Source organism: Chiroxiphia lanceolata, chromosome 8, assembly GCF_009829145.1.
Source record: "Chiroxiphia lanceolata isolate bChiLan1 chromosome 8, bChiLan1.pri, whole genome shotgun sequence".
Classification (NCBI taxonomy): Eukaryota; Metazoa; Chordata; class Aves; order Passeriformes; family Pipridae; genus Chiroxiphia; species Chiroxiphia lanceolata.
Window position 1 is genome coordinate 37,159,834 of NC_045644.1, and position 19,445 is coordinate 37,179,278.

Below are 19,445 nucleotides of genomic sequence, written 5' to 3' on the forward strand. Positions count from 1 at the left end.
GTGCTGTGAATACTTTGCTGATTGACTGTGTAAAGGAGGCACTGAGAAGCTCAGAACTAAACCTAACATAGCAAAAGCTCCCGAGAGCCATTTATCAAAGATCTGAAGCTTCTGTAAGTTTAGTGATTGTTAAAAGCTTTGTCCCCAGAAATCTTAAATCCCATCAAGGTACTGTTTAGGTTTCATGCTGTCCCAGCTCTCTCCCTGTCTCATTCCCTTGTCTCTCCCTCACTGGTGAGATGGGCTGGAAGGCCCAAACCCTTTTTCTGAGTGCTGGGACCTGCGTGTGCAGTGAGGGTTTGGGAAGCACTAGTGTGCCTCTGTTTCCTTTTGCTTCCTGTAAATAGCCACTTTGGGATAATCCCTCCCCAGCTGGAGAGCTGCCAGTGACCCTCCCCTCTTTCCTTGTCAATAGATCCTGAACATCAAAGAGCCAACGGGAACATGAAATATTTTGAATATATCATGGCCAAAGAGAAAGAAGGAAATAAGTCCAGCACGGATTCAGAAGAGCAGGAGAAGGAAACTGAGGTTAAGAAAAAGGATTACCTGCCTGAGAGAAGGAAGTACGAAATGCTGTGCCGTGGGGAGGGGCTCAAAATGGTAAAGTGGAGTAGACTGTTCTCACATGTTTGAACCCAACAAAGCAATGTCAGGAATTTGTGTGTGGTGTGGAAGCAAGGAAGTTGTTAGAGCAGCTGGATGAGTGTGTTGGATTTCTTCCCTGTTTCAGTCAGTCCAGTAGACTAAAAGTAATAGTGCCACAGGCAGGGCTGTGCTGGCTGACTTGGATGTGCTACATCAGTGGGATTAATTGAGTAAGGATGGTGGAAGTCTAGAGTTACTTAGAGAATTAAATAAGGGTGGTTTTTTAGTGAGAAAATTACTTTAATAGGACTATGTCAAGTAATGCTTGTTGAAGTATTACACAGCAACATTCATGTGCTGACAGTACTAATTTTTTTAAACTGAAAGCATCCCTTTAACCCGTAACAATGAGGTAGGGAAGGTGGGTTGTTCCCTTGTCTTGTCCTCAGGACATTTCTGTTTCTTGGAGATATTAATGTCCCGTGGAAGTTCTCTGACCCTCTGGCTCTGCCTCCTTCCAGACTCCTCGGAGACAAAAGAGACTCTTCTGCCGCTACTACGACGGGAACAGGAATCCCAGGTACATCCTGGGCCCTGTCAAGCAGGAGGATGAGTGGGACAAGCCCCGGATCGTTCGCTTCCTGGACATCATCTCCGACGAGGAGATCGAGACCGTGAAGGAACTGGCCAAGCCGAGGGTAAATGCCTTATGCTCCTTTGCCTTTGGAATCTGAAAATCCATGGGGGTAAATGCCTCATGCTCCTTTGCCTTTGGAATCCCAAATTCCCCGTGTGCTTCCTGTGTGAGTGGGTGTGATGTGTCCTGTGGCAGGCAGTGCCCTCACACCTCGCTTTCCTCACCCTGCAGCTCTTGGTGACGCTCTCTGCAGGAGATGGTGGGGAAAGCTGGGAATGCTGTGTGATGGGCAGAGCCAGCTGACAGCAGGGCAGGGCTCTTCCAGCAGGCACAATTTCAGCACACACTGATTTTCTCCAGCAGAAAAGAAACGTGCTGCAGCTAGGGTGCCTTGGAGTATTCCTGGTATTTGCTGGGGGGTCTGGTTTTTGCTTTTTCCTTTAAAGTCTGGAGAAGAGTGCTGTCTAGGGAAAGGCAGCCTTTCCTCTGCTCCTGGAATGCCACCTTATTGTGCAGACAAGACAGAATGGTTGTAGCCTCCATTTTGGTATAAAACTGGCTGCTGTCTCCCAGGCTTGGAAGTTGCCTGCAGATGAAAAACCTTTAAGAGGGCAGGGCTTAATTGGTGATATTTGCCTTCTTATTGACTGTGGTGGCTCTTGAACCCTGTTCCAGACACTGGATGCAAAGATGGCTGTTTCTGAGTGCACATAATAATCAAGGAACAACTGGCCACGGCACTGAGTGCTCTGGGCTGGTGGTCAAGGTGGGGATCCGGCACAGGTTGGACTCGATGACCTTGGAGGCCTTTTCCAACCTCAGTGATTCTGTTCTGTGATTCCTGAGAGGACAGTCTGAACTGTAAGCAGGAAGTACAAGCTTTTTCACTTCACTGTGAGGCATCTCCTGCTCTCCTGGCAGACAGCTTTGCTGCAGGGCTGAGACAGAGCCCTGTGTGTTGGGCTGTAGGTGGTTGAGCCCCTTCAGTGCTGCAAAAGCACTGGCACTGTGTCTGTGGAATGTGACCAGATCACTTCCTTAGGGAGCAGAAAACCTGTGGACGTGGTCACTGTAACTTCTGGACTTGCTGAGGTCGTTGTTTTCCTGTCAGACATTTGGCTCATGGCAAAGACTTAGAGATCCACAGGTCATTAATGCAGCAGCATCTGTATGTGGCCGTCGTTCCACGCATTCCCTACGGCCGAGGCCTTGCACGGCTCAGCAGCCAGAGGGATTGTGTTTCTGGAGACTGAAAGGTCATCTCATTCCCAATGCTTGGGATGTTGCCATCCTCTGGGATGACAGCACTGTCTGATCTGTGCTGGCATTATTCAGCTCGTTATTCAGCTGTGGGAGTCTCGCTGGAATTGTGGTTTGTGCCTTGGTTTTTATGTGTCTGCATGGGATGAGAGGAGAGGCAGCATATTAGGAACTCCCAGTGCCTTTTCTTGTTAGTAGGTGTTGATTTACTTAGTTTAACAGTAGAGACATACTTCTGGTTAGTCAGGACTTGGTATTGCCTTGTGCCTCTTCCAGAATTTGGGCTCTGCACCTCAGCCTCCCCAGTTATGAGAGACGGAGTGTCTGATAGAACATGAACCAAGCTAAAGGGTGCATGTAAGGTCCTGAACTGGAATATTAACACACATGGGATGGCACGAAGTAAATGGAGCGTAACGGAAGGAAAGGAAGGCCTTGAGCCAAGAGTTTCACTCTGTGTATCTCGGGAGTACAGTACAACCATGGATGAAGCAGTAGTTTGTGTGAGCACAGAAGAGTTCAGTGCTGCTTTTGGTATAGGAAGAACCCAAAAAGCAGGGTTTATTCATCTTTGGCTTGTTGAGAATGATGGTGCTGCCTGGATCCACTTTACCTGTGAAACTCCTTGTCCTCTGTGCCGGACAGAGTAACAAAGCACCAGGTATTCATTCACCTGCCACAGCACTGTGCTGCCCCAGCAGCTGCTGCAATGCAAAGGGAACAAAAGCCTCTAGTTTGCTCTATTCAGCAGCTGTTCTCCTTGCTGCAGGCGTGGAAACAGGACTTCTGGAAAACCTGATCTTCTCTAACACTAAAAAACCAACCCCAAACAGGACCCCCGTGTTTTTAGTGAGAGTGGAGGCTGCCCCGGTTCCCGGTGAGGCGAGCACGGCAGTGCCGGGGCAGTGGCAGTGCCGGGGCGGTGGCGCGGCAGCTCCGGGCATTATCCCCCCAGGCTTCTGAGGGTCGGATTGCTGGGATGCAGATTGTGCTTGTAATGCAACTATTCTGATGGTTCGCTTCACAGCTGAGGCGAGCCACCATTTCAAACCCCATAACGGGAGCCTTGGAGACGGCACATTACAGAATTAGCAAAAGGTAAGAGAGCTCCGTGCCAGAGGTCTTGGGCCTGGAATGAGTGTGTACGTCCTGCTCTTTCTGGGGAGACAAGAGGTGGGCTAAAGAACAACCGTGGAGTCCACCCTGCTGTTCCCTGCAGATCCGTGACAGGCTGTTCCTGCTGAGTTTCTCAGTCTCTTCCTTCAGCTGGAAGTTCTGGGGGCGTGTTTGGATTTGTTCTCTTTCTTTTTCGGGCGCCTTCTCGGTGTGTGTTTTCCAACGGTCAGGTCTCTGCAGTCAGTGTGAAAAACATGTGATGCTACAAAACCTTCAGTAAAACCTGGAGTTTGGTTTTAATTTATATATTCCTTTCCCCTTGCTCTTCTCACCAACCAAGAGTTGTCCTCCCCTTCCTTGGAAAATGTGTAGTGCCTTTACAGGTGTAAGAGATGCTTTGAGTCCTTGCTGTGCGCACACACACACACACACACACACACACACACACACAGAGCATCTCTGTGTCCAGGATAATCCCATACTCCCTGCTGGGCTCCTTTACCTCCTGCCTGACACAAATCTGGCTCATTTTCACCAGGCTCCTGGTTCTTTTCAGCTTGTCTACTAAGTACTGCAAGTATTGAATTTAGCCAGCCTTTTCCAAAATTGGCTGGATCTGAAAAGCCACCTGCCCCTGCTTGCCCTCCCATGGTTTTAGTTGTGTTAATTAAAAGATTGGCCACGCACACCATCAGGAAGGACTTACTTAAACTTCTGGGTGGAGAGGAATTGTCTGGGAAACTCAGCATCAGAAATTACTCGCAGAAAGTTAAAACCAAAAAGAAAAAAAAAAAAGTTTAGAAAGGGAGGAAAAAAAGTGAAAGGACAATCTAACCAAATTTTTCCAACCAATTTGGTGCAATTTGAACACAGCAGCTGCAGCTTCTGTTACCCTCCCAACCTTGCTAATTTGTGAGCTTTGCATCCGGAGCAATCGGAACCCTCTGGAAGCCCTGGGGTTGGCAGAGCGCAGCCTGCGAGGTGGGTAAGCCTTGTCCTTTCTCTTTTTGTAGCTGAGCCGGGCTACTGTGCATGACCCCGAGACTGGCAAACTGACCACAGCACATTACAGAGTCTCGAAGAGGTAAGGGAGCGTCTTCCAAGGGATTCCCTGGCCGAGGAAGGCTGTCCTGGGGCTGTGCTGCTTCAGCGCTGAGCGTGCGGGGCGAGGACTTGGCGTGACCTCTGTTCTTAAGCCTTTCTTTAGAAAGGGGCCTGAGTGAGCTGAGCTGGCATGTAACACAAAGCACGTGGCCTGCTGGAGTAGGGATCGGTTGGAAATGGTGGTATTCCAAGGTGGAAGTGCCTTTGGCTGAGCATGGCTTGTCTGCTCCCACTAACATACTAAACGTGAGCGCGAGCTCCGCTGCCACTCCCGCTGCAACAGGGACCTGCCCGGCTCACCTCTGCTCCTAAACTGCCAGATATCCACGCCTGCTTGAAACCAGGAGCTGCTGGGATTCCTGGGAATGCTGCAAATTAAAGCTAGGTGGTGGTTGTAAAGGATTTCCCTGTTGAAATGATGGAATGCAGTTGCTGCTTTACTAGAAACCCAGTGTTCTCTCAGCTGCTCTGAACAAACCCCTGGAAATTAGAATGGGCTGTAGCTTGAGGGCTTTTATTGAGCTATGAATGTCTTTAAAAAGGTAAAATTGCTTCCAAATAGTGGATCACAGGAAGGTGATTGATTCAGGAGTGATTATAAGTCTTAGAAAAACTGGGAAAACCATTGGAGCTGAGGTCAGATCCTAAGGCCACTGTTGTTAAAAGTTGGAAACGTTAATTTTTATCCTTTGAAAATTGCCTTGCACCTCTGGAGCACGTGGGTCTAGGTGCTCATGGGCACACACAGGTAGTGGGAATACTTTGGAAATGGTCTCTTTGCTCCTTAAAACTGCCCCCCACAGGCCCCCCTTCCAGAGGGACTTGACTTTAGGAACATTTGTCTTCCTGTTGGACATGTGTTGCATTTAAATTTTATTTTTTTGCTTTTAATATTCAAGTCTTGTCCATGTCTCATCTACCTTGGTTGTTTGTCACTGCATATTTTAAAGACAGCATTTATTCAGTCCTGGGATTTGTCCTCTGTGCCAGCCAGCTCTGTGGCATTGCTGAGGAACCTCCCTCACCTCCTCATGGTTTCTGTGCTAATATTGGGAGTTGCAGAAGCAGATCACTGATGGAAATTGGGATGCATAATTTTGCCCCCTATTTAAATAGATGAGCTTCAGTAAAAGAAATTTTGATTTAGAGTTGTGATTTTTCATCAGTAGAAGTGTTATGCCCTGAGGTATTGCAGCTGCCACAGGGAAAGAACAGTACAAAGCACCACCCAGCATGGAAAGCCAATGGAAAACCTGGGATAGAGCCTCCTGGCCAGCTCCTGGGGAATGGGACCTTACTTAAGGTTTGGTGCTCAAAAAGGTGGCACTGTGGGACTTCCTACCAACACACCTAAGGCACTCTCCAGTCAGACTTTGCTAAGTTCTTAAATCCAGTCTCTTGCTGGACCCCGGAATTAGAATTGTGAAGAAACATCCAAGAATTTAGGGAAGACCATTTCTTGAGGGTGGAGGGGGACTGCCCTTGTCCTGCTTCCCCTTTGCATTCCTCCATGTGCAGATTTCCAGGATGTGTATGGACATTCCAAGAGAATTTGACACCTAAATCTGGAGTAGGAGGTAGAATTCTCCTCCAGAGCCCAGGGCAGCCTGATTTAGAGGGTCTGTGTTATTCCTGCTGGGAACATCTTTCTGTTGGAGCTGCTTGAGCTGGTTTGGATTCCAGATGAATCATTGCTCCTGAAACCCAAAAAAAAATGCTTTATTTTTTTACTAGATGACTGCTTTCCCCCTTCAAACATTCCTTCCTAGCAAATGCCCTCCCAAATTACAGCATTCCTGTCTCTGAGAGCACCACTGTTCCCCTGGTGGGACGTGGCAGGCTCTGTCAACGGGGGCACCTCGCCAGCACCACCAGAATAAACCCACCCACTCACACACTGCTTGCAAAGATAAAAAAACTGCCTTTTTTTCCCCTCTCCCTCTCCTCCCAGCAGGCAGCCAGAGCTTGTAGCACGTAGTGGTAAAGTTTCCACTGCAGAAATACCAGTCTGGGCTTTCATTCGCTCCCTGGTGCGTCTCTACTGGTACTTGTTTTTACATATTAAGTGCATTTGAGAAGGCTTTTAAACAGAAATGCTGGTATTTCGTGGCCAGTGACTCACAGAAGCAGTGTTGAAATGTAATGTCTGCTCCTAGACTGACCAGAGCTGAGATTTTGGGGGATGTCTGTGCTGTGCAGAGCTGGCTGGTTTTTTTTTTCCCCTGTAGTATGTCACTTAGTCCAAAGTGATATCTCTATATAAAAATTGTGCTGTTAAAAACCTTTAGGGTACTTCATGCAGAATTATAAGACATTTTTTGTGGCTGCCCCTGGATCCCTGGAAGTGTCCAAGGCCAGGTTGGATGGGGCTTAGAGCAACCTGGGCTAGTGGAAGGTGTCCCTGCCCATGGCAGGGGGTGGGATGGGATGAGCTGTGAGGTGAGGTCCCTTCCAACCCAAACCATTCTGGGATCCTGTGAGGAAATGTGATTATTCCTGTCTGTTTGTAACAAATATAAGTTGTTAAAAGCCAGATGTGGGTGTGAGGAAGAAGCAAAGCAACCCCCCCAGTGGGAATTCAGCATGGTAATGAAAGTATCTCTTTTTTTCTTTAATAGTGTATTGCCTTAGTGCAGAGATGTGTTTTTACAAAACCAAATGGGTCAGAAAACACCAAACCTGTGTGGGCAGAGAATTGGGGGTGGTAGTTATTAAGGAAATACCAACTCCTCCTGTAAGTAAATCACTTGTATATTGATCTGCCCTGCCTATGGCTTCCCAGAAATCAGCTTGTCCCTCTTTTGTGAGGAATTTCTCTGCCCACGGTGGACTCAGAGGTGGCAGCTGGTCATGAATATGACAGAGTGCCCATGAACCTGTCAGCTGAAGTTACTGATCTGCCAGATGTACGTGGAAGGGCAGAGCTGTGTGCATGTGCTGACTTACACTGAACCCTGCACTGTGCAAATATTAGAAGAAAAGGGTTGCTGAGCACCCTTTCAGGCTGTTAATGCTGCATCTCCCCAGCACTGGTGAGGGGAGTCTGTCTGTCTCTTCTTTGATAGACAAGGGCAGGGGAAAGCCTCCTTTGTGCGAGGGAATGGTCTGGAATGAGGCAGAGATGGCAGCAAGGGACCAGGCCGAGATGCCAGGGGAGGGAATGTGGGACAGATGGGAATATTCCGTGACCAGGCAAAGCAGGTTTTGTGACACTTGGAGGGTTAAATCCCACTGTAACTCCTCAGCACTGCAGGCCTCCCCCAGCTCTGCTCAGCAGACAGGCTGGCACTTGGATTATGGTTTCAGTTCCCTGTTCCTCCACCTTTCATAGACTTCCTTTGTATCCTCAGGCAATTAATTTTATTTTTAAAATACATGCAGTATTTCCCTTCCTGAAAGGCTGCAGTATTCTCCCTGTGGAAGCATTCACTGCTACTGTAAATAACCCACACAGCAGGAATGCTTGGGGTTTGTCTTTGGCTGTTTTTTTCCCTTTTTTCCCCCCTATAAGCCCTTATGCCCAGACAGGACAGAGGGAGATGGAGCTGGTGGGTGGGTTGGGGCTTTTCCTGTGTGTGTTAAATGTGAGGTTAGGTTTGCTTGTGAGCATTCCCTGTTCACTGTGGCTGCAGAGCACAGCTGCTTTTTGGGGGGGTTTATTTGGCTCCATGTGCATCTACATATCCTTCCACCACCTGAAATCCAGGCAGGTTGTGCTGTAACCCCTCCTTGTACTAACAGTGCTCAGAAATGGATGGGTCTGTGGCTGTGTTTGTGCATGTCTGCCTTGAGAAATCTTCTTTCTTTTTCTCTGTGGTTCATTTGGCATTTAAAAAAATGCTCGTAGAGATTCTGTAACCTGTGTCAGTGCCTTGTGTCCCGTGTCATGCTACTGTTCCTCCCAGGAGAGGGATTTGGGGATTATAATATTTTTTTAAATGCAAATTAAAGAAGAAAAACTTACTTTAGTATGGATGGGAAGGTGCATTTGAATGAAAATACTATGATGCTGCTGCTGATAGTTTCCAGCTGAGCACAGGGACTTCCCTCCAGCAGGAACCACTGATGAGCTCTAAAGCTGAGTCAGCTGCTGGAAAAAGAGGTAGAACTACCTGTCTCCATTTTCCTGCAAAAAAGGGGGGAAATGAGCCCCAAATCATCATTATCATCCATATTAATGACTAGCAAGGGCTGCAAGGTAAACAGAGGACAGGTAAAATGAAGGTGGCATAAGATGGGTAAAGCAGCAAGAAAACCAGACATCAGGTGAGCAGGTGATAAAGAGAAAAATGCAGTATTTTTAGCCAAAAAGTTCTAATATATAGCAGGAGGCAAACATTTTGAAAGATGCCTTTGGAACTGTGAGGCTGACCTTTATATTTAAAAAAAAAAAAGGGTTGGTTTAAGGTTTGTTTTTTTTTTTTTCCCCTTGAAAATCATTCGCCTGAAGCAGGTGCTAAATAGCAAATCTGTAGTAGGTTGTTCTGGTAGAAATTGTTCAGTGGGGAACATGGGAGAGAACTGAATGCATGGCTGCATTGTTTTCAGGAGGGTTTGTGGTGGGATTGCCCAGGTGAGTGGTGTGACAGGGCAGCTCACACGGTGCTGTGCCATGGAGAGGAGCTGAGTCCCAGACACACAGACAAGGAGAGCAGCTCTCACCTGTTCCTTTGCCAAATGTCGCTTCAAAATGCAGCACTTGTGGGGGCTGAATTCACTGTAAGAGCAAAGCTGTTTGTGCCTGGTTTAGAAAACAGCTAGAAGCAGATTTTCACTCTTTTGGAATGTTTCCTTCTGTCACTGGGCAGTCAGAGCTCCCTCAGAGCAGTGCTCCGAGTGTTCTTTCTCAAGAATGCGGTCACTGAAGTCAGGGCTGTTGCAATACAGAGATATTTCTTGAAAAGTCCTAGGAAGGTCACGTTGAAGTGTAAGTCAGTGCCAGTGTTTGCTGTCCTGCTGTGCAGTGCCTGTTACTGTCACATCTCCCTGGTTGTCCCCCCAGTGCGTGGCTGTCAGGGTACGAGAGCCCCGTGGTGTCCCGGATCAACACGAGGATACAGGACCTCACCGGGCTGGATGTGTCCACAGCAGAGGAGCTGCAGGTAATTCTGAGGACGGGTCTGGTGCTGGATGTCAGTCAGCACTTCATTTTGGGTGGCTCAGGTGGCACAAAAGCTCCTTTGTTTACAGGGGGGCAAGAAACAAAGGTGCGTTTGTAGAGCAGCTCTTCAGTGGGAAATGGCTTTTGGTGCTGGAGGGGAACAACCAAACCTGAGCTTCACTGCTGCAGGGTCCAAAAAACTTTGCTGCTGGGATGGGAGTTCAGCTTGACTGGTACTTAATGAGGACCAACAGTGTGTCTGGTGTCCCTGGCATGTGGGAAACACTGGCTGTAGGTGTAAATGGTAATTCAGAAGTGCTTTGGTACATTTGCTTGAGGCCTTTGAAGGAGCAGCTGCTTTACTGACTGTGAGCAAAGTGTGAGTACCTGGAAAGCAGGACACCCAGACAGGGGGCTGGAAGCTGCTGTGCCCCTGTCAAGACTCCTGGGGATAAAATGCCCCAGGATCTGGTTGAAGTTCGAGGTTATTTTTCTTATAATCAACTGGCAAGCAGGAGAGGGGATCCTCTTTATTGACATGAAGTAGTTTAAACATGACCCATGTCAAAGCACCGTGACAGGTTTTGAAGAGAACAGAGGCTGAAAAGCTGCCATAGAGGAAAAATCCTTTTCTGCCCTGGGAAGTACCAGATTCTCACCTGGAGCTGCATCTTGCAGTGCCAGTCTTGGATGTGCTGCTGCTCCTGGAGGCGGCAGAGGCTTGTCACTCCCTGGGGCTTGGTGTTTGCCACTGACCCGTTGAGAAGCTGTGGATGACAGTCACAGTCTTGCTGGATAAAACTGCTTTACTAGAGCTTGTGCTTCTCCTCTCACTGTAGGTAGCCAACTACGGAGTAGGGGGCCAGTATGAGCCTCACTTTGATTTTGGAAGGGTAAGTCCTGTTCTGTCTTCACCTCCTTCTTCTTCACAAGGGCTGTTGTTGTTTCTCTTTTGCAGGTGGCAAATTATGGAGTGGGAGGACAGTATGAGCCCCACTTTGACTTTGCACGGGCAAGTACAGAGCGGGAGGAGAGCAGTGACCCGGGGCAGCCTTGGCCTCTGGGCCGGCCCAGCCTCTTCTTCACTGGCTGGCACACTCTGTAGCTCTGCCCAAGCCCTGGCAGGGCAGGGAGCCCTGGGGATCACCAGCTGTGACAATCGGCAGGGTTACCACTCCTCAGGGCATTCCTACTGCTTTAGGAATGGGGCCCTTTGCCTCCTTCTTTCTTTCCCTCTTTCTTTCCTTCCTTCTTTCTTTCCCTCCTTCCTTCTTTCTTTCCCTCCTTCCTTCTTTCTTTCCCTCTTTCTTTCTTTCTTTCCTTCCTTCCTTCTTTCTTTCCTTCCTTCCTTCTTCTTTCCCTCCTTCCTTCTTTCTTTCCTTCCTTCTTTCCTTCCTTCTTTCCCTCTTTCTTTCTTTCCTTCTTTCTTTCCCTCTTTCTTTCTTTCCTTCTTTCTTTCCCTCTTTCTTTCTTTCCTTCTTTCTTTCCCTCTTTTTTTCTTTCCTTCTTTCTTTCCCTCTTTTTCTTTCCCTTCTTTCTTTCTTCCTTCTTTCTTTCCCTCTTTTCTTCTTCCTTCTTTCTTTCCCTCTTCCTTCTTTTCCCCTTCTTTCTCTTTCCTCTTTCCTTTCTTTCTCTTTTTTCCCCTTTCTTCTTTTTCTTTCTTCTTTTCTTCCTCCCTCTTTTTTTCTCTTTCCTTCCTTCTTTCCCCTTTCTTCTTTCTTTTCTTTCCCCTCCCTCTTTCTTTCTTTTTTCTTTCCTTTTTCCCTCTTTCTTTCTTTCTTTTTTCTTTTCCTTTTTTCTTCTTTCCTTTTCTCTTTTTTCTTCTTCTTCTCCTCTTCTTCCTCTTTCTCTTCTTTCCTTTTTTCTTTCTTTTCCCTTTCTTTCTTTCTTTCTTTCCTTCTTTTCCTCTTCTTCTTTCTTTTCTCTTTCCTTCTTTCCTTCTTCTTTCCTTCCTTCTTTCCTCTTTCTTTTTCTCTTTCTTTCCTTCTTTCTTCTTTCTTCTCTTTTCTTTCTTTCTCTCTTTCTTCCTTCTTTTCCTCTTTCTCTCTTTCCTTCCTTCTTTCTTTCCCTCTCTCTTTCTTTCCCTTTTTTAATTTTGCCAGACCTGCCCCAAGCAGTGATAGTATTGCTGTGTGAGAACCTTTGATTCCATGGAGATGCTCAGCAGCAGTTGGTGACCCTGTGCTGTCTTTGGTGCTCCTCACAGGCACCATCCCCTTCTGGCTTAGAGTTGCCTGCTGACGGCTCCTTTTCCCTTTCCTTCCCTTCCCTGAAATTTCCTTTCCTTTCCTTTCCTGAAATTTCCCTTTCCCTTCCCTTTCCTGAAATTTCCCTTTCCCGAAATTTCCTTTTTCCTTTCCTTTTTCCTTTCCTTTCTCCTTTCCTTTATCCTCTCCTTTTACCTTTTTCCTTTTCTTCCCTTCCCCTTTCCCACCTGATTCCAAAGCAAGGGGTTGATCATTTCTTCTGCCCAAGCCCAGAGTCTCAGCCACTCCCTGTCATTGGCTCCTCTCAGCAGCACAAAGGAAGTGCTGATGGACTCTGCTTCCTTTTGTTCACAGAAAGATGAGCCAGATGCTTTTAAGGAATTGGGAACAGGCAACAGAATTGCTACTTGGTTGTTTTATGTAAGTCACACCTCGTGTCCCTCCCCATTCTGTGCCACTGAAGGATTTCATTCTCCTTTCTGTTCATTCTGGTTTTTGCTGCAGTCACTCCCCACTCAAGCAGCCACAAACTCTGGGGTCCTGTTGTCTTCTTACCCAGACATGTGGTCCTTCCATGTGCTGTAATGAGGATTTTGCTCCCTACAGTTACTTGCCTGGCTGTTCATTTCTGTATCTCCATCAGTATTACCAGCCTGTGAACCGCAGTGGAGGGGACAAGGCTGGGGTTCCACTGGGACCACAGCGGGAGGGTTTCAGCCTCTTTCAGGGAGATGTAAATGAACTTCTTCAATAACCCGACTATTTTACTGAAACATGAGAGCCCCCGAGGCTGCCTGAGCTCACCTGTGTTTCCCACCTGTGCAGATGAGTGACGTGTCAGCAGGGGGAGCCACGGTCTTTCCTGAAGTCGGAGCCAGCGTTTGGCCCAGAAAGGTGAGCAGGGATTTCTCCAGTGGAACTGCCTCTCTACACCCCCTCAAAGTACAGCACAGGCATGAAAGAAGCTTTAAATGAACCTTTAAAAGAAGGGAAATCCCAGCCCTGTTCATGGCAGCACAGAGGTGCTCACGGTTCAGAGCAGTGCCGGTGATTCCAAGGGCCCCCACATTCCCTGTGTTACATTTGGAACTTGGCTGCTTCTAATGCACAGACTCTGCAAAACATTACAGTGCTTCGAAACACATCCTGAAAACATTCACATCTCTTAAGTTGCTTTAGTCTTGAGGCATCTGTAGGGAATTGGCCTTGGAATGTCATGTTCCTGTTAGGTTTTTCCCTTAGCAGGGTCTCAGATAAGGTCTACCTTCTTAGTAAATAATCTTGCTTTCTAAAACTGGTCAGGACTTCACTGACACTGTCCTGAGGTTTAAAAAATAATTAAGAGACAAGTATTACACGGACACAAAATAAGTCAAAGGAGACTCATTCCTAAGGAAGCAAATGTTAGACTGTGGAAAAGGGCCTCCAGCGTAAAAGAATCCGAAATACAAATGCACTTACCTTTGCTTTATCCTGAAGTGAGTTGGTGTTTAAGTGTGTGTTGTGCAGAGCAGAATGCTGAGGGTGTCCCCTGCCATTCCCAGGGAACAGCTGTGTTCTGGTACAATCTGTTCCCGAGTGGAGAAGGCGATTACAGCACCCGGCACGCGGCCTGCCCGGTACTAGTGGGGAATAAATGGGGTGAGTACCTGCCTGGGAACCCAGCCTGGGCCTGGGGGGGAGCCTTGCCTTGCTTTTCTTTTTCCTCTGGACTTCATGGTGGGATAAAAAGCACCCAGAAATGCAGTTCTTTATAAAGAAGTCTATTTAATTTACTTTATCTACTTCATCTCTATACATTACAGATATTCTATATAGCAGCATATTTTATTATATGTATAAAGTACCTGTACGACTGCACCTCTTTTAAGAGTCTTCTGTAGTTTTGCAGGGAAGTTTTTTTCGTTCTTGTATTTATTAGACCAACTTCACATTTGTGCATAGCAGGGGGTTGGAAGGAGATGATTTTAATGTCCCTTCCGACCCAAACCCTGTGATTCCACAACTAAAACACTTTAAGAAACTAAGGTAATGCTGTGCTTAACCAACAGCACATTTACCTTCAGCAGGTGCTCCCCACATGCAGTGATCCCATCCCTTTGTGTCTTTGCAGTATCCAACAAATGGCTCCACGAGCGGGGACAGGAATTCCGAAGGCCGTGCACGTTATCGGAGCTGGAATGATGCAGAGCTGTCAGTCCCTGGAAAATGCACATCTCCAACAGTTTACAACTGACTAACACTCCACTCCAGGTTCAGTCCCCCCCAGCTGTGGACAGGACAAACGTGCTTTTAGTTCCCTCCCAGTACCCCCCGAGGTTTTATGAACAGAAAATATTGAGGTTTACGAGTGTTAACGGGAAAAAAAAAAGGACAAAATACAGATGAGGGCCACAACTAACTGTGGTGTTGTGTGTGGTGTTCCTGTCACCATCATCCCTCTGAGCAGTGTGGGAAAACAGGGGTGATGTCATGGGAGGGCTCCCCTCTAAGGAACTCTGAGTTAAACCCATTCCTGTTCCTCAATTCCCAGACATTCAGCCCCTTGTTTTCCCAGAGTGCCTGACCACTGCTGTTGAGAACTGCAGGCATCCTTTGTGTTTCTCTGGAAAACAGGTTATTACCACGTTTTAACCTGTTCTCCCACCTGCACAAAAGCTCCACAGTTTTAAATTGTCTTCCTTCTTGGCCCCTGTGGGGAATTTGGCTCCTGATCTTTACACCATGAGCCAGCAGTTCCACAGGCATGGCCAGGATGCTTCCCCAGTGTTGTGCCTGTGGCAGAGCAGCCTGACAACACCCACAGCCCACCTTTCCCCACCTCTGGAATGTTTGTCCACGTGAACGAATGCTGCTTTTGTTCTGTCCCAGCAGCCAGCTCTTCCATCTGCTCCTCGGGCAGGGGGGTGGGCATGTTCCCACCTTCATTAATCAAAACAGTCGTGCCTTAGGACGCTGGAATTTCAAACTGGTGAAGAGACTTCAGGTGCTGAGGTGACACAGAGTCCTCACAGAATGCTCTCCACCCTCATCCTCCTCACAGCTCTCGAGGTTTCCTGAGAAACTGTCACCCTATTTATTTATAGTCCTGACCCTTCTTTAGATGCAGGCTCACTGTCATGAACCCTGTCCCTTCCACAGCAGGATATTTATAGCAAAATAACCAACTACTCCACTAGCATGAGGGCAAAAATCAAAGGGAGCTGCACCTGACTCTGCCTAAACAGTCCAATTTTCTGGATGATTATGGTTTTACTGATTAGGGGTGAAGCCTGAAGTCTTTGCCAAGGAAAAAATTCCAATTTTGGTTAATTGGGTTTTCTGCCTCAATAAAGTCTTGAAAATTGAGCCGAAACGTAGACAAAACCAATTGTTAACGTGCTAGAAATACCTCTGGAATACTGGGAATGCAGTTTAAGGTACTATAGTTGGAGGATCAGAAGACACTTCAAGGTCTTTGCTGGAAAATACATTGTTAAATTCCTGCTGAGCCTGGTAGCAGTGGGGCCCACAGAACTGCTCCTCCTTAGCCCTGCCCCTCCCTGCACTGTGCCTGTGCTTTTGGCAGAGGGGAAGCAAAGTCCATCCAGCACCTCAGGACACAAACACAGTCTCACATCTGTACTGCTCCTTTATTCCAGGCAGCTGCTACCCAAGAGCAGTAGCTGATCTAAAGGAATTCACCCTGGAGCTGGGTGAGCAGAGGGGATCTTTGAGCACTACATTGTAATAATTAAAAAAACCCCAACATAATATTTCTGCCTACCTGAGTTTTCTCCCTTTTTCATCCATCTCCATTCCTATCCATGGTCTTCTTTTTTTCTCTTTCCCATCTTTTTTTAGTTTCATAAGCTCCATGGCTGCAGGTAACTCCTGCCACTTCCCTGCAAGTAAAAAAAGGATGCATAAAAAAAAGGTATCCATAAATGTCTGCAGGGAGCCAATCCCACACAGTGAACAAGCACAGAAGGAAATCCCTGTGCTGCCACTATGAACAGAGGTGGGAAACAGCATTTGGGTTTGCTATTCCCATCTCCCTTCAACCAACACCCAAGGATGAACCACAAGCTGGAGCTGGGGAATTTTGCTCAACAGCTCCTTCCCTCACCTCAATACCAGTGAGTACTTCCAGAGATAAACACCATTTTAAGGAAGGTCTCTGAGAGGCATTGCCTGGGGAGTGAAAATGGTTTAGTGCACAACTTTTTAAAGCAGTGAACTACTCCAAGAAAATTCTTCAGGAAAGAAAAATAATTTGTCTTTTGACATTGGAAAATTTCACTTGATTGAAAAAAAAAAAAAAGTCCCCTAAAACTAAACCTCCAGTCTGCTGAGGCACATCAGGAACGTCCCAGATTACGACAAAAGGTCATTTGATATTTTTCAACTGCAGACAATCCCCATTTCTACTCCCTCTACTGCAGTAGTGTCCATGCATCCAGTGCTGACTCTAAGGGATTCCACTGGTGCTGCTGCTTTCTGCCTTACCCCCATCATTTCTCAAAGGGCTTTTGGATCCCAAGCGTGGCTCCTGTGTGAATCTAGTTTTGTATTAAAGATGATTGAAAACTGTTTGGCTCACAGTGACTGACAACTGAGAAACTGCCTTACTGTTACTTTTTTTTTTTGTAATAAAATTTTTAATGTAAAAAAAAAAAGAGAAAAAAAAAAGAGAACGGGCTTCAAATAAAAGCCACTGCCATCAGCAGTGAGAAATCCTCCACATCCAGCTCTCCTGTATGTGGCTGCTGTAAATCTCATCACACAGGGGTTTATCACTGTCTGTGGAAGATGGAGCTCATCTTCTTCCCTTCACTGCCTCGGGGGGGGCAGGTGCAGGAGATGCTCCTGTCACAAATTCCTGTTAAATGTTACAGTTTGGGCACTGAAGGGCTGCAAAAGGGGAGGGCAGATAGTGCTGGGCCCAAAGCACCTTGTGCCTAAAAATTTAGGGCAAGGAGGTCTGGGGGAGGAGTGTGGCCCAGCCTTTGTCTCCCCAGGGCAGTGGTTGGTGGCAGAAGCTGCTGTGGGGTTCAGTAACCACATGAGATCTGGGGCTGGAACACCACAGGCACAGCAGAGGGGCAGCTGCTCAGAGACCCTTTCCCAAGGGTGACAAATGTGTTTCCTGAAGCCCGAGGTCAAACAACCACTTACTCTGATAGTTCTTGGGGGGGGAGAAAGCACCAGAGACTCCAACAGCACTACAGGAAGACCAAGCACTCACGTGTAGGAAGGTCAGGCTGACATCTTCCTTATCCAAACCCTCGGTGGTTTATAGACCACAGCCATTCCTGGCTTCACCCTCGGGAGCAGTGGAGCTCCTGCTTAATTCGTGGCCATCAGGAACCTGCAAAAAGCACAGCAAGGGCTGGTCAGAAGCCTTTGATCCTCCTGCCTGTGGAACAGAGCCTTGTGCTGCTGATGGAGCACTTGGCTTAGAGGCAGGGAACTGCCCACGGACACAGCTGATGTGCTGGTGGATTTGGCAGCCACAGGATAGGAAATGAGTCTGAAGTGTACCATCGTTGGTTTATTCTGGAAAGGGGGCTGGATTCCACACCCAGCCACTCCGTGCTGCTGCCCTGCTCAGCAAGACAGGCCCTGGGCCCTCCCCTGGAGGAAGGGAAAGGCAGTGGAAGCACTGGGTCACCCTGACCAGTGCTCAGGTGCCGTGGCTTCCCCCCATTCCACCTGGGGCTCTTCTGGCACAGCTGCACCCAGAGCATGTCCATGGGGATCACAACCACAGGAGGAACCCCTCCAGGGTAAGGACTGAGCAGCTGCAGCTGAAAAGGCAGGACAGGGTCAGGGATAGGGAAAAGGGCCTGTGAATGTCACAGGGCAGGGATGAAATGAAGGGAAGGGTCTGACAGTATCACACAATCCCAGAATGGTTTGGGATGGGACCTTAAAGAGCATCTCATCCCACCCCCTGCCATGGGCAGGGACACCTCCCACTAGCCCAGGTTGCTCCAAGCCCTGTCCAACCTGGCCTTGGACACTCCCAGGGATCCAGGGGCAGCCACAGCTTCTCTGGGCAACCCGTGCCAGGGCCTCCCCACCCTCAATTCCTTCCCAATATCTAAACCTGCTCTGTGTCAATTTAAAACCATTCCTCCTTGTCCTGTCACTCCATCCCTTGTCCAAAGTCCCTCTGCAGCTCTCTTGGAGCCCCTTTAGGCACAGGAAGGGGCTCTAAGGTCTCCATAGAACTTTCTCTTTTCCAGGCTGAACAATCCCAATTCTTTCATCCTTTCCTCATAGGAAAGGTGCTCCATCCCTCTAATAACTTTGGTACCTCCTCTGGACTGGCTCCAGCAGCTCCATGTCCTTGCTGTGCTGTTCCCCAGGGCTGGAGGCAGCTCTGCAGGGGGGGTCTCACCTGAGGGGCAGAATCACCTCCTATGGATGGGGGAAGGCAGCACAGGGCTGAAGGGATCTGTCCAGGGACTCCTGGAGAGACTGGACCTGCTCACACACTTGAGCACAGCCCCCATGAGGGAGGGGATCTTCACCCACCCACCCATCTTCCTCCAGCTGCTGGACTCTGACCGACTCAGCCTCGGGTATTTCGTCATCGAGCTGCACTTCTCTGTTCCCATAATCAGTGACTCATCTGGCTCCCAACCCAGCCTTTGGAGCAGCCATGGATCACCCACTAACCTGAACCACAAGCTGCCTCCTCCCCGTGCTAAACACCGACCAGCAACCTCTGGAGCCATCCAAAGCCCACTGAAGAAGAGCTCAGTGCCTCAATCCCACATCCCCAGCAGGACACCAAGGGAACAATCCCGGCATAGCACAGACCTATGGCAGCGTGCTCTGAGAAGGGAACGCACTGAGGAGCTGGAGCAGCTCCAGCTGCTCCCAGTGTGAAGCCAAGAGAGATTTTCCAGCTCCACATGGGATGGGTTTCACTCCCCTAAGCGTGGGGGACGCAGGCGCAAGCGCCCAGCGCTGGGACGGGTGTAGTCACCTCTCCCTCTGGGTACAGTCACCTCTCCCTCCCGCTGCAGGGGCTGCCAGCAGCCTGACAGTGTCCCTGGAAACGTGTGACTCACCACGGCCCGGGGCTGCTCTATATTTAAGCATTACAGAGGCAGAAATGAATGCACTGAGTCAGGAGCGCGTACCCCGGGGTCAGGACAAGGTTCAGAACCCAGCTGTCAGAGTTCAGGATCGTGGCAAACAGCATCTAAATCTTCAGAGAGAGCAAAACCGGCACAGGGAGGGGGCATTTACAACTGCAGTGGGTCCAAGCAAGGCCTGGTACCTGCTGTGCACACCCATGTCGGGGAGTTCCTCACTGTTGTCTGTGGCTGCTCAGCAGCTCCCCGAGGGAACTGTGGGTCACTTTTACTCAATCCTACATTTTTCCTGGTCTTCAAATCTTAAAGTCTGGGTGCAACTGAGCTATTTGCAGCTGGAC

At 48.3% G+C, this 19,445-nt stretch overlaps 1 protein-coding gene and 1 long non-coding RNA gene across 7 annotated transcripts in view; one reads left to right on the top strand and one right to left on the bottom strand.

The window, feature by feature from the left end:
• Nucleotides 1-16,669, top strand: part of P4HA1 (prolyl 4-hydroxylase subunit alpha 1) — a 31,744-nt gene extending 15,075 nt beyond the window's left edge. For 2 of the 5 annotated variants that reach the window (XM_032694712.1, XM_032694713.1), the window contains 9 exons: nucleotides 416-603; nucleotides 1,110-1,286; nucleotides 4,615-4,685; nucleotides 9,708-9,807; nucleotides 10,646-10,699; nucleotides 12,368-12,433; nucleotides 12,839-12,907; nucleotides 13,558-13,654; nucleotides 14,127-16,669. In XM_032694712.1, the coding sequence (XP_032550603.1) occupies nucleotides 416-603; nucleotides 1,110-1,286; nucleotides 4,615-4,685; nucleotides 9,708-9,807; nucleotides 10,646-10,699; nucleotides 12,368-12,433; nucleotides 12,839-12,907; nucleotides 13,558-13,654; nucleotides 14,127-14,197 (893 nt within the window). In that variant the 3' untranslated portion in view covers nucleotides 14,198-16,669. Of the gene's footprint in view, nucleotides 1-415; nucleotides 604-1,109; nucleotides 1,287-3,512; nucleotides 3,584-4,614; nucleotides 4,686-9,707; nucleotides 9,808-10,645; nucleotides 10,700-10,764; nucleotides 10,819-12,367; nucleotides 12,434-12,838; nucleotides 12,908-13,557; nucleotides 13,655-14,126 lie in introns of all 5 variants that reach the window. The other 3 variants (XM_032694715.1, XM_032694716.1, XM_032694714.1) reach the window with 3 other exon arrangements.
• Nucleotides 1-19,445, bottom strand: part of LOC116790089 — a 26,314-nt gene continuing 6,869 nt past the window's right edge. Inside the window, exons 6-9 of one of the 2 annotated variants that reach the window (XR_004358253.1) lie at nucleotides 17,241-17,363; nucleotides 15,780-15,897; nucleotides 12,818-14,214; nucleotides 1-6,402 (exon numbers count right to left, since the gene is read on the bottom strand). This is a non-coding gene — a long non-coding RNA (uncharacterized LOC116790089). The remainder of the gene's footprint in view (nucleotides 6,403-12,817; nucleotides 14,215-15,779; nucleotides 15,898-17,240; nucleotides 17,364-19,445) is intronic. The other variant, XR_004358254.1, reaches the window with a different exon arrangement.